Source organism: Corvus cornix, chromosome 14 (assembly GCF_000738735.6).
Source record: "Corvus cornix cornix isolate S_Up_H32 chromosome 14, ASM73873v5, whole genome shotgun sequence".
Classification (NCBI taxonomy): domain Eukaryota; kingdom Metazoa; phylum Chordata; class Aves; order Passeriformes; family Corvidae; genus Corvus; species Corvus cornix.
The window spans coordinates 3,984,221-4,010,072 of NC_046344.1; the positions used below are offsets into that span (position 1 = coordinate 3,984,221).

General features: G+C 49.4%; 1 protein-coding gene across 4 annotated transcripts in view; it reads right to left on the reverse strand.

Moving 5' to 3' along the window:
• LOC104684826 overlaps positions 1-21,783 on the reverse strand; it is a 28,394-nt gene extending 6,611 nt beyond the window's left edge. For 2 of the 4 annotated variants that reach the window (XR_002043840.3, XR_005603148.1), the window contains exons 1-12: positions 21,587-21,783; positions 18,732-18,964; positions 18,101-18,154; positions 17,538-17,709; positions 14,569-14,640; positions 11,582-11,646; positions 10,753-10,919; positions 9,616-9,802; positions 7,958-8,125; positions 4,470-4,563; positions 2,431-2,584; positions 124-402 (exon numbers count right to left, since the gene is read on the reverse strand). Coding sequence is in view for 1 of the 4 variants with exons in the window: in XM_010392415.4 (XP_010390717.1) it covers positions 10,754-10,919; positions 11,582-11,646; positions 14,569-14,640; positions 17,538-17,709; positions 18,101-18,154; positions 18,732-18,919 (717 nt within the window). In the remaining 3 variants the exon portion in view is untranslated. Of the gene's footprint in view, positions 1-123; positions 403-2,430; positions 2,585-4,469; positions 4,564-7,957; positions 8,126-8,937; positions 9,803-10,752; positions 10,920-11,581; positions 11,647-14,568; positions 14,641-17,537; positions 17,710-18,100; positions 18,155-18,731; positions 18,965-21,586 lie in introns of those variants that run through there. The other 2 variants (XR_002043843.3, XM_010392415.4) reach the window with 2 other exon arrangements.
• Positions 21,784-25,852: the final 4,069 nt, after the last annotated feature.

Here is a 25,852-nt window from a genome sequence, read left to right on the forward strand (position 1 = left end):
AAAAGCCAACCTCAACAGCTGGTGACCAAACCCAAATGCCAGTAATGCAGCTGCACAAGATAAGAGCGACAAGGCAACAAAAAGCCCTGAAACTCCAATGTGTCCCTCCTAGAGGCCCATTACCTCTCTTGTAATGATTTGGCATCCAAGTGATGGTCATATAAACTCTGGCTTGAGGACAATCCCATCTCCACACACAGGTATGTCTCCATCCATGGGGAAGGTGGGATGAATGCACGTTCCATCAGTTTTTGAAGGGGACAAACTTCACTTTGGGGCAGGACATATCTTCTTGATAACTGGATGGCTCTGAAGATGAAATTCCACAACCTCATCCAACAGAGAGCTCATGTCAGTGAGGAGATTCCTCTGAGAAAACCTTTTCAGGGCCTGGAAGGAAACCTGAGAGAAATGGGTCATATTGCTGAGATGAAGAGCCAGATGGAAGATGGATGAAAGGGAAATAAAGATGGAAGGAGAAGAGAGGAAACAAGAGGAAGGCTCCAGAAGGAAAATGAGTCTGTGAGAAGGGTAGCCATAAAGGTGGATCCAGACAGAGCCAGGGAAGTGGAAGGTAGTCAAGTGGGAGATCAGAAAGGAAACTGCTGCAGAAAAGAGAAGGCATGATCAAGAAAGGAAGGAATAGAGAGACAAGGAGGAAGCAGCAGGAGAGATGAATGGGGTGGAAGAGGCTTGGAGAGACAAAGGAAGCAAGAATGGGAGAGAGGGAAGGAACAAAGCTGGCCCCAGAATGAGGAGCAGCACCCTTCCTGCATCTCTTGGATGCTTTTAACAGGCGCCTGGAAGAATCTTCGTTTATCAGAAATTCAATTAAGTGGAATAGTCCTTATTAATTTTATAGGAATTATTTGTACAGGAAAGCCTGGAGCGAGGAAAGGCCTCCCGGAGCCATTTCTCCTGTCAACACCCTGGGTCAGGTAGGCACTGGCAGTGCAGTCTCACCAGTTGAGATATTAATGAGATGCCTCTAGGTGCAAATGATAGTTTAATAGGTGTTAGTTACCAGGAGCGCCCCTCGCCTGCACACGCCAGCACGCACAGCTCCTGACGAGGCTGCCTCCTTGTTAGAATAAGTAATTAGAATGTAGAAACACTCACTCTGACACTTTAATAAAGTGTCAGCCATCATCAATTTAGTATTTAATAAAAATAAAATTAAATATTTACTACATTTTTTTCATAGCATCGTATTTAAAATACATATTCCTCAAATTTGGGGGATTTGAAATGAGGTCCTGCCAGGGTGCTGGTCACAAAAAATAAGGTCCAAGATTTCTTCTTGGGTTTTATTTGCCGTGTGGAGCAGGGACTTTTTTATGGACAAGAAAATCCTGCAGAGAAGTGTTCTCATATGGAAGAAGAGGTTTCCTCCTCCATCTTCTGAACCTCCCTGTGCTGCCTGGAGACTAAGGATGAGCTGAACAAGCCCAGCCCACACTGCCACTGCTGATGGCAGGCAGTCCCTGCCAAGGAGTGGGGGAAAACACAACTTTGTTCCTATTTCATCGGTAGAACAGCCTTCCAAACCAGATGTTGGAAAGAAAACAGAAGAAAATGCTGAAAAGGAAAGCATGATTTAATCCTGGAGGGAATCTGAAAGTTAAAACAGCTTAAACAAGTTTATTCTCTTCCTATCTCACCATCCCATGTGTGCCCTTCCTCAAGGTGCCCACCTGGCCTAGAGAAGCCCAACACTGATCTGCCAAGCTGGGACCCCAGGTGCAGATGGCATCCTGGTCACAAAGCTGAATGGACTGGCCCACAAGATGCTCAGTGGTCCAGCAAAATAGTCTCTCCCCCATCTCTGCCTAAACAAAGAGCAAAGACCCGAGGGTCCATGGCAGAGCAGAGTTCTTTTGGGGTGCAGTCAGCCTTGTGCATGTTTCTGTGCCCACAGAGCTGAGATGCTCTGCTGAGCCAGGGCTGCTTTGGAAAACAAAAGGCGAGAGGGAGGAGCAGAAGGAGGGGCAGAGAGTCCCTCTGGTCAAGGTGCCTTGGCAACACGGGGCAGGGGGTGTCCCCAGATAGTGCCCTGCTAACAAGGGATCCTGTCTCAGAGACCAAAGAGTCACTGCTGAAAGCCTGGCAACAATTATTTAAATTGAAGCTGCAGTCCTCTTTCTCCTGGATGGGGAGAGTGGTGCTGGTCCCTGTCTTTTGGAGTTCCTGCTGGGCTGCCTGCAGGCTGTTTGCCCCTGGGGCATTGCTCCCGGCAGGCTGTGAGTGTTGTTGCACACACCTGAAAGTACCAGGAGACCTGTCCAGTGTCACCAGCCATCTCGGGTCAAGGCCAAGTTCAGCTCCTTGGGTTTTTCTAGGCTGAAAAAGCTCTTTCCTGGGCACAATGCATATTTTAACCCAGGCATCAAACAGGGATTTTCTGGGGGAAGGCGGCTGGGTGTCTCTTACCTCTGGGTTGATTTGGTTGCATTCCCATCTTCTGGAGCCTCAGCTGTCACATCTGGATCCTCACTCAGACTAGGACATCCACCGTGAAAAAGCAGATTATATCCCCCAAAACCAAGGGAAACCAACAGTAACTCCAAGTCTCATCCAAACTGTTCTGCCAGGATTGAAAACAAAGTTTCTACTCCCCTCTAAACTATTTTCCAGCTGGTCTTTCCACAAAACATTCATGATACACAGGCACACTTGTTAGGCTCTGAGCAGCCATAAAGCATCCCCTGAACACAGTCCTGGGGCTGAGCCCTGCAGTGGCTCAGGTGGCTGCAGGTCTCTGTGATGCCCAGCCCAGCACCAGCCTCAGGCTGGAGGGACGGCGGCCAGAGTGGCCAGAGCAGGGTGTACAGGGGGACCGGAGCAGGGTGTGCAAGGGGCGAGTAGGGCAGAGAAAGCACCGGAGCCCCTGAGGCTGCTGGCGAGGTCAGGAACGGGATCTGGTGTGGGGGCAGGCTCCCACGGGCAGCAGGCACGGTGCTGTGGAAAAGAGTGCCACGCTGTGTCTGTGCGAGGCCTCACAGCACGGTGCTCCACGGGGAGCAGCTGCTGGCTCCAGCTGTCCTCCGTACCCGCAGCATCCCCAGCACCCCGGGTCCCTGCACCACCAGCAGCCACGCCAGGAGCAGCCAGGAGCATCCCACTGGGAAACAATGCGTGCGGCAGTCAAAGCCGGGGAAATCTCCTGTGCTGCCGGCAAGAGCGAGGCAGCCGGCAGCGATCCCTGCGGCTGCAGCAGAATTCCTGCGCTGCTGCCCGAGGAAAGGGAGCAAAAAGGGAGTGGTTCTGGGTAGAACCACGGCAAAGCCCTGCGAGGGGCAGCTGCTCGTGGCAATGCGGCAGCAGAGAGACCTTGGCTTGCATCAGATGCTCTGCCGTGAACCCGGGTATGGACCAACTGCTGCTGCCCCCCAGCACCCAGAGGGGGTCTGCAGGAGAGCCACAGATGGGCTTCGGACAAGGGAAGGGAGTGACGAGACAAGGAGGAATGGGTTCACACTGACGGGTTTAGATTACATATGGGGAATAAATTCTTCCCTGTGAGGGTGGAGAGGCCCTGGCACACGTTGCCCAAAGAAGCTGTGGCTGCCCCATCCCTGGAAGTGTTCAGTGTGAAGTTGGATGGAGCTTGGAGCAACCAGGGAGAGTGAAAGGTGCCCCTGCCCATGGCAGAAGGGTTGAAACCAGCTGGTATTTAAAGTACCTTCCAATCCAAACCATTTTATGATTCTATGCCCTTAATGACATCTGAATGGGGGTAACACACTTGGGCAGTGATTCACTTGCTTTCTCCTCCTCTGGGTCCTAATGATGACTGCCTGCCCCTACCCAAACTAAAACCCATGTCTGTTAGGGACTCAGCAAACCCTGTGCCACCAGCAACATCCATCCCCCAGCAGCAGATGAGGCCGCTCTGCTGCCCCAAACGCCTGCAGTGAAGCTCACTGTGAAGTTTGTCTGATATAGGTGAATCAATCAGGGAACAGCTTGGAGATGAATCTGATTTTGTACTCCACCACAGGCTTCCTGTGAAGCCTCAGAGAAGAGAGGAACACCAAGAGCCTCTAAGGAAACTGGAGCTGCCAACAAGTCCTTACTGGAAACCCTCACTGCCCACGAGCAAAGTGAGACCTACAACACTCCCATTTTGTAGGACCCAGCCAAAACATAACTCCTTGCAGAGTCTACAAGGTGTTGCTCTGATGCAGAAGTAAAGGGGAGTCTAAAGACAGCCAGTGTGAGCAGGGCAGGAGCTCTGTGGGTTCCCAGCAGCCTGGGCAGACAATGGGGAGTGCTCAGCTCCCGGCCCCACGCAGGGAGAGGTTTTACCGCGGAGAGGAGCTCCGTGGCAAAACAGCTCAGCAGCTGCCCACACTCGATTCGCAAACTAACACCACGTCATTTGTCACCAAGAAAAGCACCCGGCTCTTGAATGGGTAATGCTGGCAGCCCTCGCATCAATGTTTTCACAGGCAAATTCATACACTGACCTCCTCGGTGAAACACGCAGCAAATGCCTGGAGTCTGGTTTACATCTGCCATGGGATCCTGTTACATTCAGAACAACCCCTGTCAACGCTGAATCTGTAACAATCAATAAAGAGAGAGAGTTTGTTTGTTCATGTTTTGTTGGTTTGGGGTTTTTTATGTTTTCTCATTCCTAATTGTGTTATTTTGCTACTCCAAGTTTTGCAAGTTTTGCAATTGCCTCCCTCCTCCCCTTCTTGTTTTCTTTTAGGACAAGCTGTCATCTTTTCACATCTTTTCACCAGGCCATTGCAAATGTAAAACTGTAAATTGCAGGACTGTGCAAATAGCACTAATAGCATTTGCATAAAAATTGGTTGCAAAGAGCAATTAGCACTTCATTAATAATCAATGAAGGGCCAATTTACACATTGCCCAAAAGCAAATTGTAAGTTCAATTTTGTCTATAATTGAGCATTTGGTGCTGGGCAACTGTACAGTGGTGCCAGGAGAGACCAGCACAGCACTTTTGGAGTCAAATCTCCCCTGAGCTCAGGTTTTCAGTGATCCCCAGCATGGCTCTTCTGGAGGCCAAGCCAGCATCCCCTTCCCAATGGAAGGGAACTCCAGGAGGTAGATTTGTTCAGACGAAACACACAAATGTCTGCATGCTACCGGTCCTGCTCACATACACCTCTAGTGCCAAGAATATGGGTGATGCTTATCTGGAAGCCTTGGTCCTGCCCAAACACTGCCCTTGCAGTGATGCTGAGGGGAAGGGGAGATGCACAAAGGACATCAGAGAGGTATCATCACCTCGGTGCTAAGACCTGAACATCCACTGCAGTATCTGCTACTGCTCTACAAGTGACAGCAGAGCTCTTTCCTTTACTTCTAGGTGAAGGTCTAATATAATCCTTGTGGATGAAGGATTCCTACTAAGCCAATTCATCCAGTCTCCCCTTTGTCACTGCCATCCACACATGACCTTTCTGGGATATCCCAAATTTGTATGCAGTCACTGAGGTCAGAAAGACCAAACAGCCCCTGCTTTATCACTTTGATTTCGATGTCACAGAAAGGTTCCTGGTCCTGATTTGGCCATTAGGCCATGCATCCCCCAGCCTTCCCCTCAGGATAAATGGCGGTATCCAATAAACCAGGGCAGCTTAACCACGGCAACAACTTTCCCAGCCCCAAATTCTTTGCTATCTCATCCTCCACTTAAAAGGCACAGCCAGCTCCATTTCATGAGCAGAGCCTGACTCTAAACCACTTGACATCTGAAGTTTTCTTATCACATTTAACACGGATCTCATGAATCTGGTGAAAAGCTAGACGATCATTTAGCAGGGGTTGGTCGCTTTATCTATTTTCCATAATAATTTGAATATTATTACAATGGCACCTTTCATCTGGGGATATACATGCACTTTACATATGTTACATTAATTTCACCGATGAGCTGGGGAAGCACTCCTTATCCCTATTGTGCACATGAGGAAATGGAAGCACAGAGATGATATACTGCTTGCCCAGGAAGCACAGGAAGTTTCTGACAGAGCCAGGAATAGAAATCGCATCTCCCATGTCTTATGCAGAAGAATATCTTTATGTCCCTGCCCAGTAACTGAGCCCTTAATCCAGACTAAGACACCCACACAGGACCCACTTTGCTGAGAGCAGCACAGACACCCAGAAATGGCAGTGCCTTGCTCTGGGAGGAGACTTGACTGATCCAAAATTTCCCCCACCATGAAGGTTGGAAGTGCCCTCTGCAAGGAGCAGCTTTGGGGGCTCCAAGGGAGGGAGGCTGGCTCTGAGAGTGGTCTCCATCTGAAGTGGATGTTATTAGTTGGTGTAAGCAGATGCTCGATGTGGGATGCTCAGGACTTCTCAGTTTTCACCCAGCAACTTCCCTGCTCCCTTTTTCCTGCCTGTTCAATCCACCTTTACCAAGAGATTGAATTTACAATGGACTTGAACACATTTAAATCCATTTATTGCAAAATTACTTTTCAATAATTACATCACTGTGCTGACTGTGTTGCATAATGAAATTAGCATGAGAGATATTAGAAAGAATATAAAATTATAAGACATATTGAAATACCTCTTTCCCCGTCTGCCTTAGCACAGCCCATAGCTTAACTGGAAAACGAGCACTGCTCCTGGATGGGATTTAAATGCATCAAGTGTAATTTTATAATGTCTTTTATATAAATTAATTATAATGGTTATTGCTGCTTTACATTATTAGATTGAAATTTGCCTCCACTTCAGTGCATTAAAAGAAAGCTGCACCCATTTTGCTCCACAGTGCCCTGAAAGTTCTCGTGGCAGGGAGCCATCCTGCCCACACTGACACCATCAACACATCTGAGGTTAAAAGCTTTGGGCTCGTGTTGGCTTGGCACTGCCCACCATGGGTCCCAAACCCACAACCAGAGCCTTGGGGGCGGGTGCTGGGGTCCCCATTGCATCCTTCCAAACCCTGCTTTTTCTGCTTCGTCTCTGAGCAATAATAGGGATGCTCAGGCTGGTTTTAGCAATCCCACCTCAACTGTTCATCTGAAAATAATTGGAGGTGGTAAATCCATTGTCAAATCCATGCCGTGGCACGGGTGAAGTGTCTAACTCAGAGCAAGCACAGCCCATTAGCTGACCATGGGCTGCTATCAACCAAGTGCTGCTGGGGGCATGTGGGAGCATCTCTACAAGAGCTGGGGCCATCCTCAGGAAAAGCTCTCCTTTGAAAAAAGGGTTTGGACACTGTGCAGTGATTCCTTTGTCACACCTCCATATTCACATGCACAGTTGTTGTTTTTCTCATCTAACTCCTGGGCTATACCTGCCAAACCAGCTAAGGAGAGGAGGCAGTGAGCTATTGGGTGGCTAACAAACCCCTGGCTACGCTGGACAAACCACAGTCACGCAAGGCACAATGAAGACACAGTGATATGCTTTTACTGCCTCTTAATCCTCAATAGAAGTCTACTAATATTCAATTTGTGACATTATTTGCACATTGAATTAATCCAGAAACTAAAGGGCTAATGAGTTATGGAAAGTAGCACACGGTTTAATTGCAACAACAAGGGCCTACCGGCCTCCCTCCAGTCAGGAATGCCTGGGTAAAAATAAAATTCTGCATGCACTGGTACACACCAGATGGGCAGGGAACAGCAAACTAAACAATGTGAACTATCTGAATGACTGTTCTTTTAAATGCCCTGAGTTTTCCCTTTTTTCAGGCATGCTCCTCGTGAAACAGCACAACATTCATTAAGCATAGCACAAAAAAGTCAGGATGACCAAAGGAAAAAAAATTGACCATGAAAATAATCATAGAATCATTTAGGTTGGAAAAAATCACAGAGTCCAACCGTTAACCCAGCAATTCCAACGTCATGAATAAACCATGTCCCTGAGTGTCACAATTTCCTTACAGAAAGACACCAGGCCTTCAAGGGATATGTTGAAAACGAGAAAAGTCACTTGAAGAACTTACAGAATGAAAAGGACAGTAGATATTTTCAGGACATGATGCCACCAGCCTTTGGCAAAAGCTGCTGCTTCATTCCGTATGCTCAAGCCTCAGCACAGCACTTCCCCTGCAGCAGGACCCCAGCCTTGGTCCACACCCAGATGAGTAAGAATTAGGACTTAAACAGTCAAGCTACAAAAAGAAACAATCATAAAACTTTCCTCTTCCTCAAGCCCCCTTCTCAACCCGCTCTGCAGAAAGGTCTCTCCGCTGTTTCACACCTTTCTGGAACACCTGAATATCCCAGAGTGGTCCCAGCTTCCAGCCAGCAATGCAGCACAGTCACATTCTATGCATGCACCTGTTTTGGGGCCAAATGATCTGAAGGAAGAGGCTGCAATCAGTTATGAAGCTGATGGAAAGTATGAGGGAAAAGAACAGGCTCCCTGTCTGGTTGGTTGCCATTTTAGATGATTTAAAGCCCTTCCCAAAGCTTTTTACTGTGAAGAAAAGCCAGGAAAAGCATCTTCTGCGTGGTCTTGTAGACACTGTCCCTTCCCCAAATCCCTGTGTGGTAGAAACTCAAACATTTATGTTATATTCATAGTGTGGAAAGATGGCCTTCTCTAAGGTCTCCTCCAAATCTGGTCTAACAAACACATAAAATAGCAAACCCAGACAAAATGCCTCCTTTTCCTTGCCTGAGCTTTGTTAATGGTCAAGCCAAGCCAAAAGCTCCTGCATTTCTTTTCCCACTGCTGCTTTCCCCAGCTGCTGAAACAAAAGCAAGATGGAGCTGCCAGTGAAAAGGGTTGGAGACCCTCCTCTCAGACAGAGCCTGGCCAGGAGCTCAGGAGTTTGCATCACTTAATAGAAAAAGTGGATAAATCTAAACAGCACTTAATTTATTGATGAAGTAAGAAAGACTGTTTAGTGGGGAAAACATAAGCAAGATCAATAGCAGAGAGCACAAATAACTAAGGCTATCGACACTTAAGTATTTTAAGCCTAATTGCAGGCATATGCACTTTCTAAGGGTATCTCACCTTCTAATAGCACCCTTGAGATTATGGGGTTAATTGATGCAGCTGTTTACTCCTGGCTCACGTGGTCCAGATTGGGATTCCCTGGAGGATGCTATTAAACTAAAGTGTTTAATGAAGTGCTAAAGAGTGGAGTTTCTAATATTCTCTTCCCTTGAATGAAATTGAATAGGAATTGGAGCAAACTTCTCCTCCCCAGGTGGGAGCTGCAGCTTGGCATTGGAGTAAATCACCCTGTGCTGCTCACAGGGAGCCTTGTGATGCAGGGGGGAAAGACCAGACCTGCTCAGGTTCATTTTTAGACCGGGAGTGTGGGGATACTTGTGGGGTTTTTCCCTCCCAAATCACATAAGGAAGAGACTTACAAACATGCTCTGTTTTAGCACTGCTGTTGGACAATCCGAGGAAGCCAATGCCACTCCTGTGGCTTTTCAGTGTGATACTGGGCTTCTTTCTTTTGGGGTGGGCTGAAAGAGGATTTGATTTTCATTTGGGAAGGAGAACAGATAACAGCAGCTGTGATATCACTGGCCCGGGTGTTTCAGCTCGATGGCAGAGGGGGCAAAGCACAACTGCCAGAAAAGAGGCTCTTAAAACCAGTCTCCTTGATTTATAATTTGCCCCAGTCTGGTTTGGTACCTTTGAAAACCAGGTAGATGCCTGCACAGCGTGTGTTTCCTAGGCTGACATCCCTGGTCAAAGGGCACAGCCTCCCTGTACCCATTCTCAAGTGCACAGCACAGAGCTCAGCTGCCTTTGTCTCTGCAACGGGAAGGTCTTGGCTCCTCTTCACTTCCTTATACCACCAGCTTCTCCCGAGTGAGGTCTGGCAAATCAAAGCAAGAAATGAAGGAGATTTCATCTCTGCAACCCCTCACCGTCACCTAGACCCTGCCTGAAGGGACCTTGAAGCCTCCTCTCCCAGGGCCCATCCATCCTGCCTGTGATATTCCCCAGCCTCTCACTCTGAGCAAGGATGGTAATTGCTGCAAGGCAGAAATTGCTTCCTCCATTTGGCTTTTCCAGCCTGAGAGGGCACACAGACAATGAATCTGATGAGGACAGGGCTGTCCCTGGAGTGAGGGGCACGGGGCTGCTCTGCCTGGGTTCAGCAAACTGGGCAGCACATTGACCTCAGAGCCTTCAAGGTCCTCCCATGGAATCAGGTGCCGTGCACAGACCCCTTACAATCATCCTCTCCCTCCACAACAGCCTTTCTACTGCAACTTGAGATTTTCTTCTCTTTTAAAATCAATTAGTTTGAAGCCATTTTTCAAAAGTCTTTCTGCAGGACGGCTATTCCCAGTGAAAATGCTCCTTCTATTGCCTCCATCCACATTGCACCTCCCTCGGGAGAGCCACAGAGATGGTGGGAAGGAAACATAATGTTTGTAGCCCAGATAATGTTACCAACTCCACTGAAAATGCTTCCAGAAACAAGCACGCTGACTGGCGTGTGCTGGGTTAACTGGATTGGTGGTTTCAATGTGTTTGCCCACAGACTCCAGAGGGAACCATCAGGAGTTGTGGAAGGTAACTGAGGAAAGCTGGTTTGCTGTCAGTCAGCACAAACTGTAATTATGTGGAAAGGTCTGCACATGCACTGTGAAAACCTGTGGGTTCTGTGAACCCAAAAAGGCTGAAATCATGGGTGAAGTGGGTTTGGGGCTTTTTCAGCTGTTTCTATCCCACCTGTCAGAAGGAATGTGGAACAGAAAGAGGTTGTGAATTCTGCAGTTGGATGGGGATTATCTGCGGGAGAAAACCACAATCTACCTCAGGACAAATCTGTGTCTGTTTCCTCCTCCCTTTGTGTCCAGGACCTCATGGTTTTGGGACAGTGTGTCTGGAGCTGGAGGAGAGGAGAGTTTCCTGCTAAGGCAGCATGGCCACACTCAGGCTTCCAGTTCTCCACCACATTGACCAGGCTCTTCTGGGCAAATCTGAGGGAAAGAGGGAAATAACATGAGAACAGTGAAAACCCATTAGGCTGAAGAGCTTGGCTGTGTGCTGAGGGATGTGCCTGCAGGCTCAGTGCCTTGCAGAGTTGGACATCAGAGGGGCTAAAGAGAAAGGAAAAGGTCCCTGTGTGGTGTTTCCTCATCTGCTCCTCAAGTGTTGCCTCACCTCTGAATAAATATTTCTAATACCAGGACTCCCCAAGTCTCTTGCCCCAAAGCCCCCTGTTCCTTTCTGGTTTTATTTCTGCCCTCTGTACAATGCCCACCTTCCTCCTTGTGTGCCTTTAGCCAGCTGTGCCCTGCAAATGCTTCCCTTGCACATCAACCCTCCAAATTAATGTCCTGGACCTAGAAAAGCAGCTCTTCTGGGTCATTTTAAGCACATCTTTATCAGCCTTTGTCAGGGAGCAAGATCAGTGTCAGCTCTTCTCTCCCTGCTCTGTTGCAGCCCACCTAACTCCAACCCTGCCAGTGACATTCCCTGAGCTCTGCCACCATCCAGTTTCAGGGCACCTTCACCATCTTCACAGCTGTACCCAAAAAGGGGCCATGAGTTTATGCCCTGGACAGGGGCATCAGCTCTTGCCCGGGGAAGGTGTTAATTGCCTCCTTGCTACCAGCCTCCTCTCGCTGGATTTACTCACATTTGCCCATGTGCAGCTGATTTCCCAGGCTCCAGTGGTGTCCCAGGCTCCCAGTTCAATGTCACCTGCGAATGTCACAAAGGGTGTTTTTAGCAGGGTGGCAGGTGGGCTGTCTGGGTGCCCCACAGCCACCTCTGCCGTGGGGCTCCTGCCCACGTCTGGGACCAGCAGCTCCTGGGAAAGTCTTCCTGGGACTTCCCTCCCAATCCAGCAAGCCACAAGCACTCCTCCAATCCCACATTTCTCTTCTGCTACAAACGCTGTGAGGGCAGGCTTAAGCTAAGCTGTTTTATTTCACAAATGCAGCCAGGCCAGCACACAGCCAGACAGGGAGGCTTTGCTGATATGTGCAAACTCATTAAACCACTGTAATTTAATTGCTTGCAATTGTCCATCCATCCCCTGACCCCTGCACTCTCCGCAGTGCAGGGCACAGAGGGTCTCCCATCCCTGCAGCCTCACCCTGTCCCTGGCAGAGCAGGACCTGTGGTGGCAGGAGGGACAACCCACAGTCCCCAGCCCAACTGGGCCATCAAAGCCCCCAGCACTGGGAGAACAAAGTCATTTATGGTGCAGAAAAAAAATGAAAACAGCCAAAAGGCTGCAATGGAAAACCAGCGAGAGAGGAAAATTAACTAAGAAATATTCAGCCTTGATGTCGATTCACTAAAGAATATTTATTGTCCTCTCCCACGTCTTGCTTGCTCTCCTAACAAATATAGTATTTTTGAAAGAAAGTCTCTCTTTACCACTGCTGTCTCTCTCATGCTCTTTCTCTGTCTCACCAGCTCTGTCTCTGCCTCCCTGCTACCAACTCTGACAAACCGTGCGATTCTGATGGAAAATTCATTAGTCGTCCTTTTTTTTTTTTTCTTCCCCATTTTCCCAGTCAGCTTCGCGCCTGATCTGTCAGCCTCTTCCATCCTGATTATCTGGAGACGCCAATTTCAAAGAGACATCTTAATAGTGATGTCAACGAATTAATTAGATGTGTTAATGAGCTAAAAGCAACCCAAATTAAATTAATGCAGTAATAAGCACAGACAGCAAAATTAGCTCCAATTTCTGTAAATGATTCTGAACTGTACACAACATCTCATCCTGCTAGAGCATTACCATCCCCCAAAGCTAATCAAGAACTCCAGTGCAATTAACTGCTTAATTACAAAACACACACACAGCTCATAGATCCAGCAGCAGGAGGGGTGCGCTGGGCTGCGGAGCGAGCGGGGAAATTCTCTGCAACAAACCCCGCACATCGACCCTGCCACAGAGGCTCTGCTCCCACCAAAAGCACCCCCCAAGCTCCTCAGATGGGGTGATCCGGAGCAAGGGCATGCACAGGGGAAGGAGGAGGGTGGCCAGGTGTGGTCCCCAGGAGGACCCTCCCTGCTGGATCCCACCATGGGACTCCCAGCGTGGCCAGGGGTGTTCGCTGGGCCAGTGGCAGAGATGTGCCCATGGCCCCACGTTGGTTATTGTGTTTATCAGACTGGGGGCTGCGTGGAAAAGCCTAATTGTCCAGCTCTGCTCACCTCCCCCTGGGATGAGCGAGGAGCCACTAATAGCTTTGCAGAGCTGCTCAGGTATCTGATTAGCTCTAATTGCAGCTGGGAAGACAGAGGGAAGGAGCAGGATAGTGCTGTGGACAGAGGAAAGGGGAAGAGGATGGTGGAAATGGGGAGAAAGGAAGGGCGGGGGGGAATGGATGGAAATCTCTGGATGCACGTGTGAAGAAGGAAAGAGAACGGTGCATCCAACAGAGAAATGATGGATGCAAATTAAAAAAAAAGAGGATAAAACAGGCAAACAAAGAACTGAAGGCAGAAACAAAGGGAAGGAAGGCAAGACAAAGAGGGCTGCACACTTCCAGGCCCCACGAAACAGCTGGGACAGGAGGCTTGGTGGATACAAGAGTGGGTCTTGGACAGGCCCCATCCCAGCCCTGCACAGCTGGGATGTGCTGGAGATGGTGGGAAACACAGCTGCCTCATCGTGGGATGACACAACCCATTTGGAGGTTGCGGAGTCATTAGTCCGCCCAGTAAATGAGGAATATTTGCAATCAAGATGAAGGCTGAGATTCGCTGTGACAAATAACGTCTCCGTGTTTCCCCTTTTTTTCCTCCACCTTTTATTGCAATTAGTTCAGTCTGTTAATAAGCCAAGGATATTTTTAGTTAATTTCAGTTCCAGTTAATTGATTCAAAAGCGAAACCCAGCAACTGAGTTAATTGATCCATGCGTCTTACGCTGTAGCGGCGAGGTGCTCTCTGGGCAGCTGCCGTGGCTGGGGCTCAGAACAGCACGGCAAGGATGGGAAGCAGGGAAGCAGCAGAGCCCCTGCACCGAGCATGGGGGGCAAGCACCACCCCAGCAGCTGTGCCACTCACCCCTGGGTGCAGAAGAAGCTGCAGGGCGATGGCCTTGCACGCGTGCCATGGGGAGCGCGCCAGCCCCGTGCCGCCACCGCGCACGCGCTGCAGCAGAAATGCTTGTGCCAGAGAGCTCGGTGCATGGGATGCCCTGGCTGGCTCCATCCAGAGGGATGTCCAGCCTGGCACACTGTCTCTGATGGGCACAGCAGGAGATGGTGTTTCAGAAAAGTGTGCTACCCGTGCTGCTTTGCACTTCCCTCGTGCTCCCTGAGCTGTCTTGGCAGAGATGCTGGAGGGCGCATCCCAGGCCAGGGATTTTAGCTGCTACTTATAAAGCTGTTTCCATGAGTTTGTCTAATCCCCTTTTCCTCCTGTGGCAGTAAGTTCCCAAAGTTCACTACCTGCCGTGTCCAGAAGAGCTCTTTTATCTATCTCAAACCTAATCTCTTACTGTTTTCAATTGAGTGCCTCTTGTTCTTGTATTTACAGGATTTGGTGAACGACCGCTCTGTGTCCAGATTATCCACTGCCTTCAGGATTTCCTAAACCTAAGCCAAATCTCCCTTCAGCCTTTTCCACCTCTGCCTGGCAGTCAGCACCATTCCTTACCTGCCTTGTGTGTTTGCATCTTGTCACAAGGGTCTGGTCCATCTTTTCCACTGGAAGACTGGATCGCCTTACCTGTGAATTCAACACAAGAGTCTCCTGTCCCTACACTGCTGGTGCTCAGGGTGCTCACATCCATGAGCAGCCAACACTTAGCAGCATTTTATTTCATAGAATCAAAGAATAATTTGGGTGGGAAAGGACCTTTAAGATCATCAAATCCAACCATTAATTTAGCACTGCCAAGGCCACCAGTAAACCACATCTCCAAGTGCCACATCTACACGTTTTAATTATCTCCAGGGATGGTGACTCCACCACTGCTCCTCGTCCATGCCACGCTTGGGCACAGCAGTAAGTTCAGAACTATGAGAAAAAATATAAAGTTGTTGTGTTCCCTGTTGATGAGTAGAAATAAAGTTGGAATAAAAATCTGCATCGTTGAGCGTACTGACTACTTTGTACCTGGCCACTTCTTTCTTACTCTCATGCAGGAGTTACATTTTTAAGACAAATAATGCATTTTCACAGGGACATTAAGGATGTTATTTCAGTCTCTGCGGGCTACATGCCATGGCACTGAGGACTAGTGATAGAGAGACAGACAAATTCCTTGCTCTCTGCATCTGCAGTGTAACTAAGGACCTTTCTAATGAAACAGCCCAATAAAAAAAAGGTTTTTCAGGAAGTGCATGCTTAAACAATCTCCTGCAATAGAGCCTAATAGCAAGCCCTCCGTGCCAGGAGCTCAATGTGATGCAGTTCCCCCTCTTCCCAATTTTTGAAATAGGATATTGCAATGCACTATCCACGGGGAAAAATCAACAGATGAAAAGCTAGGCAGGGAGCTGAGCTTCTTTGGTGTGCTTGGCTCTGAGAGCCCTCAGCATCTCTCAGGAATGAGGCGCAGGTCCCAGCCTTTCAGCCAGAATTTGAAATAAGGGCAATCCTTCCCATGTCAGAACGAGCAGGGACAGTTTGGTTTTAGTGCTCCTTGGGAAAAGCTGAAGGGAGAGGGTGCTCTTCAATAATGCTGCAAACTACCCTCACTTTAAAATGCCAGTCCTTGATTTGTCAGCCTATTTTTGAATAATTTACAGTGGATTTGGCAGGTTGCTGTGATATACAGAGTAATATGCATGTGGAACTCTTTCGAAGCAGAAGTTAATACTTTCCAGGAGAAAAGGGAAATAATTGTGTCAAAACAAGCCTTAACCACTGGGGTTTACCTGTTTCCTAATACACAGGAGTTTGCAAACATGACTCCCATTAAAGCAAACGAGACACACACATATGAGTCTGTCTGCCTTGAGAAGAAAATATTCTTCACAAGTGCCTTTCTTGGTGTTGGATGATCAATCCACCATCTGCTTTTATTTATTCATGATTCCTCAGACTACTACAACAATATTGACATTAAATACAGCTTCGGCTTATTAATTTTTTTCATTCATATGTATTTTAAGTCAATTTTATTGACTTCCCTTGGCTTGCTCTTTTAGCTGTTTGCTTGTTTTCCTGGCCTGCTACTTTGTGCCTACCCTTACATCCATTTCCAATATTTTCTTTCCAGCTTCTTGCTTCTGTTCCAGGTAGCCGCCAGAGAGTAATTTTCTGTGGATGACCTGAATTCAGACCTGTTGACCAGACTGAATATTTCCCCAGCTCAGTCCTGCTTATCCCAGGATCACTGAGGCTCCAGCAAGATGCTCCCAGCCCATGTAGCTGTTCCAAGGTGGTGGCATCAGGACATCCACATCCCGAGTAAACCATCTGTCTCCCCCATATGCAGATATGTCACTTGTTCTAAGCAGCATTTGTGAAACTCAGGACAGACAATTGTTAGCTATATTTGTCCCCTTTCCAATCTCATTGCCCCCAAGATTCAAGTCCTGGCTAGGACTGCACATTTGACAGCCCACCTCTGGCTCTGACCTGTCCCTACTCTTCTAGCTCATCTCCACACCCCCTTCCTTCACCCCTTCACCGCTGCATCCCAGTTTCAGCAACACAGACCACATCAAACAACCAAGCCACAAAAGGCTCCCAGCCAAGGACCAAGTCTCCATTCAGACCTTAGCCATTAATTTCACAGCAGATTTTTCCCACAAATGTTTTCAAGTTTTGGATCTTGCTCTTAAGATGTCACCCCTGTGAAAGGGCACAAGTCTCATTCTACCCCAGCAATTCACAACCCTACACCCTCCAAAAGCTCCATGTCCATTTTAGGGTGTATTGTCACTCTTTTCTGTAAGATGTTTCCCCTGCCTCTCCAATAATCTTCCTTTTTCCTCTGTTTCTGCAGCTTTATCTTGCCCATGTCCCTCACGAGTCTGTACTCGTTCCTCTTTGTGCTCTGCTCTCTGATCACTGCTTCCCCCTCTTGTCATATTCTGCACTTGTGGAGTAACAACCTGTCACATCCATAACCTCTTTGCAACAAAAATGTTCTTTGATCTGTGTAAACTACATTTGATGCTGAAATCCTTGATATTAATATCTTTTGTTTGTGTGTCAATGTTCTCTAGAATCTAATTAAGCAATGTTTTGAGAGCATTGTATATGTTTGAACAATTTGGCAGAGCAGACAATATGAGCTATTGACCTGCAAGGATAAATTGTGCTTGCAGATTCTCGGAATTCACACGTGCACGCTTCTTTATGCTATTTCTTCTGATATATGTGCATTCAGAACGAGGCCTTGCCTTGTAATAATCTCTGCAAGGCTTAATCAAGTATCTGCTCGTGCTCTTTACTGTAATTGCAGTGGCAGTTACAGCAGGGCACAGCAGAAGCAGGTTTAAGCTACCAACACACCCAATATTAAAATACAACAAAGAACAAGTTCTACCCATACACTAATAACAGAGATTATTCAATCAATAGCTTCTCGTTATAAACGAATAGGCTAAATTGCCTTTGAATGATGTAAAGATTGACAAGGCAGGGGTCAGCCTGATATAACTACTTACCCTGATTTGACTCGAGTGATTTGAAAGGTGGCACTGAATGGCAGCGGGGTCAGGGGTGCAGGGCCAGGCGGGAGCAGCTATGACACCGAGCATGTCCTCAGAGGGTGCACAGTGGCTCTGGGAGATGCTCAGGACCTGGTAGCAAACGCTGCATACCTCTGCTGGATTGGACCTGGAGAGGGGTTTCAAAAGAGGGAGGGAGGGAGGGAAAAAGAGAACAGCAAATTGTAGCAATGAGAGGCAGAGAGATGGCTCAGCAGGGTGAGGAGCTGTGGTCACGCTCAGTGCTGGCCCTGCTCACTGGGACAGGTCTGGTGGCTTAGGGCACGAAAATCAGGCCATTCTGAGCTTATGCCACCTTGACACCTGCTCAGATGGAGCTCCCAGGTAAGAGCAGCTCCCAGTCCTGGGTTTGGGACCCGACTTCCCCATCCCCATCCCTGGTATTTGCTGTTCAGTGCAGGAAACGATGCCAGTACAGGGGCCTTATCTCATTGCTTAGAGCTCTTCAGGGAGCTGGAATCAAGGAAGACCAAGGTATCAGTGATACCAGTGGTACCTACCAGGTGGGACTGGGAACACTGCAGAATGGCTCCACAGGACTCCACAACACTGGCCTGGAAACAAATTAGAGATTCAGCTTGGAAGACAGGCACATTTTGAGTGGTGGGGATAACTCACCCTAAACCACCTGCCCAATGCTGCTGCATGGCACAAACCTATGGCTGGAGCCATGAACATGTCTCTGCTCCTGGAGCAGCAAGCACAAACCTCAGGATGTATGAAATAAAGAGCACTCTTGCACAGGGGAGGTCTGATGGAAAATCAGGCAGGGGTTTATTGCCAGAAACCAACCCTCCGATCACCCACCTCTGTTCTGCTGGTGCTGAACAGCCAGAGGCCCCAGGGCTAAAGTCTTACTCCAGATAAGGGCCACCAGCTGACCCAGCTGCCCTCCTGGGGAGCCCTGCAGCTCCTGCCAAAATCGTCATCTCCCCACAACTGATTTCCTCAGCTGGGCACTGGCACAGCCCCGAGGGGTCCGGTCTGCCTGAGCCTGCCACAGAGGCTGCAGGGAGAAAAGCGTTCCCTGATGGGAATCTGAACTTTAGTAACACTGACCTGGTCTGCTGGGTGGTTCTGCCTCCTCTTTCCTGTTAGCAGATAATGTCCCATGGCTCTGTGCAGACATACCTGCTTTGCACAGCGCTTTGGGCCAAGGGCAGATGAAGGGCCATGGGGCTTTCTCCATGGTGAGGCTTTGCTTGTGCTTCTGCGTGGGGAGAAACTTCCCTGAAGTTCAAGGCTTTTCCAGCTGATTCAGGCATCCCATCTCTGGCCTCCAAAAAGGCTGGGCTCCTCCAGAAACAGCACAGTGCCATCTGTTGGCTTCCTCACCCCGCGATGGATCAGAACCCTCGAAAGTCCTGGGAAATCAGAGAAAAATGAGGGGAAAAAAGTTATGTGCACCCTGGCTTTCCCCATGCTTCTGCCTGTCCTTCTCACTAACTCTGCAAGCAGAGATGATGGGTCTGGCAGTGGAAACACTTTGCTTTTCCATCTGATGGCTGGCGTTGTGTGTGAGCGGGGCTGTGGCGCTGCCCTCCTCGGGGCCCTGCTCCTCCAGCCTTAGTGGGGCTGGTGACAGCTCAGTCCCACTGGGATCCTGGATAATTAACTACTACCACCACCACCACCCACCAGGGCTCCTCCAGCACAGCTTCCCAGAGTTCTTTTCCATGTGGAAACGAAGAATTTATCAGAGATGCCATATGACCCTGCTGTAACTGTTGATGTCCAGAAATCCTGGACAGAGGGACAGCACAGGCAACCTGTGTCTGGGGCTCATGTACCTGCATGGGAAATCCTAAAAATCTGACTTTGGCACAGCAAACTGAGCAGAAATGGCCATTTCCTGAAAAGGCTTCAGTCCAGCATGCTCCTGGGTGTAGGAATGAGTATCCTCCTGCCATCCCTGGGCTGTCTTGCTGTGTTTTAAATGGGAGCACCTACACTGATGTGGTGGGTGGATTTATCACTGTGCATGGCTCGCACATCAGCTTCAGTGCTTGGGGATGAATCAGGTTGGATGACTCTGAACAAATGAAGATTATATTACCACTGTACAGGATTAAGGAACATGTCTCTGCTCCAAACATTTTTCATTTTATTAAAGAAATAAAGAAAAAAAACACCAAAAGAAAGCTAAAATTCCTAAAGGGGGGGGGGGGGAGGGGGAGGATTTTTTTCTAATATTTTTTAACCCCTTTTCTTGCTAGAGGAGAAGATTTTTGTAAGTAAGCCCAGAGACGGTGTCTCCAGAGAGGCACTAAGGGGTGCTGCCTGGGGCCAGGCAGGAAATTCAGGATCCAGTGCTGATCCTGCCCAGCTTCCTCTCCTGCCTTGAATTTTCCACTGGCAAATGCAGAAGTCAACAGTGCCATACCCCACCACCTCACAGGAGCAACCCAAGCCTTCATTAGTAATACCTGGAAATGGAATTTGAAGATGTAAACCGTTCCATAAATGTTAAATATTATTATTCTTGCTACAGAGCGAGAAGTGGAAAGAGACAGGGATAAAGGTCAGCTGAAGAGCTCTCTTGTTACTGATGAAACAGTGTCCTGAGTGGTGTATGGATAGAAAGTTTACATCATTTCCACAGAAGAATGCAATTGTCACCTAGAGTAGTTTCACTTTCTAAGTGCACTCGTATCCAGACCAACCATGTTTGGTTTGGAGGTGGCCTAAGCAGCAGAGGGGACAAGAGAGGCTGAAGTGTTCCCATCCACATCTGTCCACCCCAGGAGCTGAGCTGGGGGCTCTCTCCCCATCCTCAGTGTGCAGTGTGTTTGCAGCAGCAGCTCTTTGCTGCTCTCTACCCAGAAATGGCATTTTTCCACTCTGGAAAGTGAGACTGGGGAGATCCCTGCAAAGTGTCACCGTGTTATTTAATAATCCAGGATGGTGAGCTTGGCAGCACGGAGTGAAGGATGGGCATCCTGCAGATCCCAGCCCTGGCACCAACTGCAGTGAGGAAGGGTCCTGGATTTCACATCCAGGCAGATGTCCTTGCACTCAAGACGACAGCTGTGGGGCTTTGGTGGCCACAGGCCAGACACCAGGGAGCCAGCCTGAGAGAAATCTAAGGCTCCTAACATTTTCTACACTAATACTATGTGGAGGGAACATTTGAGTCACTATTTCCGAGCTGAGATGTTGTGCTTGTTTCTGCACTCTCCCTGGGGATGAGCTCCAGCCACCAGGATGTGGCAGGGGCTATTTCTTTCTGGACTAATCTCAATAATTTTTTCAACCTAAGTAGACCCAAATTTTAAAGAAAGTAATTTCCTTATCTCCTTCATAAGGAAACCTTCAATTATTTTTTTAAATACACAAAGGGCAGCAGCAGCCAGTGGTCCAAGCTGCATTTTGGGAGTGAGGATGCTGCACACCAGGGTCAGCCTGAGCAAGGCAGGGGCCAAATGTGTGCCTCAGTTTCCCCTCCCATGAGATACAACCAACACCTATTGACTCATGTGCAAAACACTTCCTAAACCACGCATGAAAGGCCTTACACAAGTAGTTATTAATATTAATAATAATAATAATTGTTGTTGTTCCTAAGCCAACTATAAAAATAATTTTTCAGAGAAACAAAGTGCCCTGTCTCGTGGTGATAGATTACATGATGCTAGAAATTACTCACAGTATGAAGCTGGTTTCCAGTCTGGTTCTTTTCAATAAATTATAGACTGAGCCCCGAGTGAGTACAGTTGACCAAAGTAAATTCAAAATAGGCAGAAAGTCTATTCTCCCATCAATTGTGCTCACGACCATTTGAGGTTTGCTCCTGAGAAGTTAAATATCCCTCAGCAGTTTCCCAGAAGCTCTTGCTGGGGCTAGTGGGGACACGGCTGGGCAGATGGCCCCGGGCTGTGCACAGGACAGGGGGATCCTGGTGGGGATGAGCTCTGTGTGAAAGGGGACATGTCCAGCCACCCCCTGGGCGCTGCTCAGCCCTCGCCCGCTGCTCCCCACGACCTTACCGGGCACGGCTGCATCTCCCGCCTTGCACCACCGCTTTATTTATTATTCCCATTTTTCGGGTTCTACGCCCTTCTTTATCCGCTCAATTCCTTCCAGATGGGGCTGCCGCTCCTCCTCCTCGCGGTGCCACGCGGCGCTGCCCGTGGGCAGGTGTAGGGCAGAGCGCAGCATATGCCGCGGCTTTGGCAGCGCCGGCTGCGGCGGCAGCTCCCGCGCGTCTCGCCGGGCAGCGCTCAGCTGGGACCTGGCGCCGCTCGCAAACACCATCTGGCCTTGGCAGGCCCGAGGAGCCTTCCCCGGCACCGCCAGCCCGGTGCCAGCCGCGCTCGGCACGGCCACGGGGCCGCCGCGCCGCTGGGGACAGCGCGCCGAGAAGGGACCGGGCTCCAAGGGGGGGTCCGCCCCTCCCGGCCCCATGAGAGCGGGGAGGCTTTGGCAGCTCCCAGGTGCGTTAGAGAAGCTCAGGCATCATCTCCTGTCGCCACGGGAGCCGCCGGGGCCCTCCAGCAGCAGGCGATGGGGAGGTGGCACGTGGCGGGGAGCCCTCCCTGGGGCTGCAGCGCATCACAGGAGGCAGCAGCCTCTGCTTCCAGCACCTGGACCTGCTCAGGCAGGACAAGAGCCACAAATGGGGCAAAATGAATCTCTCTGCCTGGTGGGTCTGCCCTGGAAAGCTGCCCTGTGCCTCTGAATGGCACAGCACACCTGGGACAGGTGGGAACGTGTACAGTGCCCCATCTTCTCCCTAAGTACCAGCACTAAAACCACTGCTGGGTGTCTGGAGTAAGGTCAAAGGGAAAAAAGAACAGAAAAAAGAACAGAACAGAACAGAACAGAAAAGAAAAGAGAAAAGAGAAAAGAGAAAAGAGAAGAGAGAAGAGAAAAGAGAAGAGAAAAGAGAAAAAAGAGAAAAATGAGAAAAGGAGACGTGAAGCCTGCATGGCATCCTAACGAAGTCCATGAGGGCAGAGTCTATGGCTACTACAAATCTGTGCAGGATATGTCCCACTCGGGGATTTTAGGATAAATGTAAATCCATTCAGTTTGCTTTTCATGGTGCTCACACATTTTGTCTGCACCTTGATCACAGCCCCCTGTGTCCCACCCACCGTCCAGGAAAGCCCTGCTCCTGCCATCACTCCCCAGTCCCCTCGCACTGAGGACTGCCAGGAAAAGGGTGGCATGACCTCGCATGTGCAGTGCACAACTCTGGGACCAGCTCTAGCCTGGAAATACCTGAGCTGTGGCAAGAGGTGCTTCTGCTCTCACTGAGCTGTCCAGCGCTCCCAGCTCTCTGCCAACATGTGGTCACAATTTACGAACACATTTGCAAAGGAAAAGGGCACTGGAAGCCTGCAGGGAGAAGTGCTTCGCTCCCTTCCATGTGCAGTGAGGGGCCATTCCCACAGGCTGGCACAGCCTCTGCTAAGTGTCTCTCCTGCATTTCCTGGGGGGGAAATGCAGGACACAAAACTTCCTGGAATGAGTGAGCTGTGCTTGCAAACATCCTATCTTCCCCTAGGAAAAAGGGTTTTCCCCACCTCTCCTCAGCTACAGCAGCAGCAGCGGTGAATCACCAGGGCGATGTGTATTTTGGCTCGCATGGGGATTCTTTCCAACCTGCTCGCCCACGTGAGTGGCCTCACCGCAGCAAAGCAGTCCCTGAGCTCTGGTGCTCCGGAGAGCAGGCAAGGGGTGCTGGCCATGAGGGCAATCCTCACCTACCTCTCTTCAGGCACCTCTCCCAGCTCACAAGAAAACTCTCTTATCTTCCCAGGCAGCTCCACCAGAAACTGGAACACCCATAAAAGAAACTTGCACCCACAGAAAGTGGCAGTGTGATATCAGCACCTGCAAGTGACTTCTTTTGTGTGTGTCCAAAGCCAGAGAACACAGCTAAGTGGCTTGGACCCCAGGACCCTGCTGCCCTGGGCAAAGCTGTGCATCATCTGTGCAACTGCACAGAAAATAAGCATGCAAAGTCACGGCTGCAGTGGAGCAGAGCATCTCGCAGGGTCCATTTGCTGCTATTTGCCAGCAAATTCTGGTTGCAATTGCGCTGACACAAACCCACTGCAGACAAGTGTCAGTGACACTACACCAAACCTCACCAGCTCACCTGCCAGGACCCATGAGTGTAACAAACCCAAAGCTGACCTCTCTTTCCCTTGCTCCTGTGGAGGAAATGATCTCGTTTCTTCCTTGCCAGATCCTCATCTCCAAATGCAAACAAAACCCAAATTTTGCCAGACCCTTGTGTGCCAGAGGCTGTGAACCCCAAACAGCAAGGCGCTGCCTGTCCTGCAGACTACTTTGTGTAGCACAGATGTATCTGTACCTATATAATCTATATTTATATATATAAATGTACTACACAACTGGCTATTTTGCATGTAGAGCAGCTTAAAGACAGGCTGACCCCAAACTTACTTGAAGCCCTTTAGCTCCCAGGCCTCTCTAACAGTGTGGCCATCCCTCTGGGATCCGTCTAGCCTGGGAGGATGCTGACAAAGGAGAAAGAAGAATGACAGATGCTCCCTGTGCACGGAGGCAAATAAAGACGGGATGAGGGGAAAACGGGAGCCTAAAGCGAAAGAAAATGAGTGTGCATGCACACACACACACGCACATGCACACAAAGACAGGCAAGACAAAGGCAAGGGGGACAAGCAAAAGGAGGGGAGCTGGAGAAACCACCCGACGTGCTTGGCGAGGGCTGCTTGCAGCAGCATCTCGTGCTGCTTCGTGAGATCCATCCAGGACATATCTGCATCGGTGAACCAGAATTCTGACACCGGTCCCTTTGATAAATATTTATCGTGCCTGGCTCTCTATCACTTCAGTTTCCACCAGATTAACCTCGATTCTTCCAACAAAAAATGCCCTGGTGTTCTGCCTGACACACACACACGCCACACTGACCTTCCTCCTCCGGATTCCCCAAGGCCCTCGCTCCCGTTCAGCTAAGGGGAGAATTTACTCTCATCAATCAGGACCGGATTTCTCCCATGCCATGTAAATAATTTAGAGGCACAAGCATCCATGGCACTGCTTATGTGCAGCCCAAACCCAGTGCCAGGAATCTTGGGAAAAGGGCCCAATAATATTGTACCAGTCCAAAGTAATTAAAGTGCATCATTACATATAAATTTGTAATTAAACACTTTAACGTAATCATCCCGCACAGCACGATTCCTGATGAATTAATTAAAAGAACTCCAGAAATTAATGTTTTACTTGTCACCATTGTTGTGCTAGCTGTAGCCGTCTCCCTGACTATTCCTGCAGCATGTTGTGAAGTAATTATATAATTACTGGGGAACGGGAAGGCCCAAAGTCCCAACAGAGGAGAAACCTGAAACAAAGTGGAAACAGCAACCACAAAAGGCAGAAGCAGTGCCAGTCTCCCCCCATTCAGCCCCAGCAGAGGGGAGTTTGCAAGAGGAGGGGGATGATGAGGTTTCCATCAGCTCCGCTTCACAGATGTGCTCTCCCAGGTGGGAACACCTTTCTTGCTCCCAGATGTGCATGTGGAGGGGTGGCTCCCCTGCTGTCTCAGCCTGGATTCCTTCTCCCTGTACAAAAGTCCTTGTCATGCAGAAGCAGGGCAGTCACACCAACAACTGCCCCCCTCCGTAGGTGCTCATCTATTTCCCTGCCTCAGTTTCCCCCCCCCTTCCACACCTTCCTCCTACAGCTCAGGGTTGGTGCCTGGAAGGGTGGCTTCTTCCAGTCCCACTCTCCATCCAACCCTCCTTCTACCCAGACCTCCTAAAATCCCTCCTTTGTGCCTTACATTGCACTGGGCTTCAATTTCCTTTTGCCATCCTCTACTTCAGACACAGCTGAACAACCTGGTCCCCCCAAGGGCCGGCCACATTCTTCCCATCTCAGTGGCTCCAAGTGCCACCAGCAGCATGTCCCCCACTTCTGACAGCCCTGAGCCCCAGGACTGGCCTCCTGCAGCAGCGAAGGGGCTAAGGCTGGGCTCAAATTGAATCGTTGGATGCAGCGGGTGTTTGTGCCAGGCTATCCCTGTGTGTGTGTGTGTGTGCCTGTATCTACACACAGCGTGAGCCTCGCTGGCCACCAACTCCCCTGGGGATGCACACGGGGCACTCCTGCAACTCCAGAGCCCAGGCTCTACCTGTTCTGCAAGGAAAATACACAGATGGATGGAAGCAGGAGCCCAAAGGTGCCCCTGCCCTGCTCTGGAGCTGGGTGCCATCAGCCTGCATGTGAGGAAGGGCTGCCGGGCTGGCTCA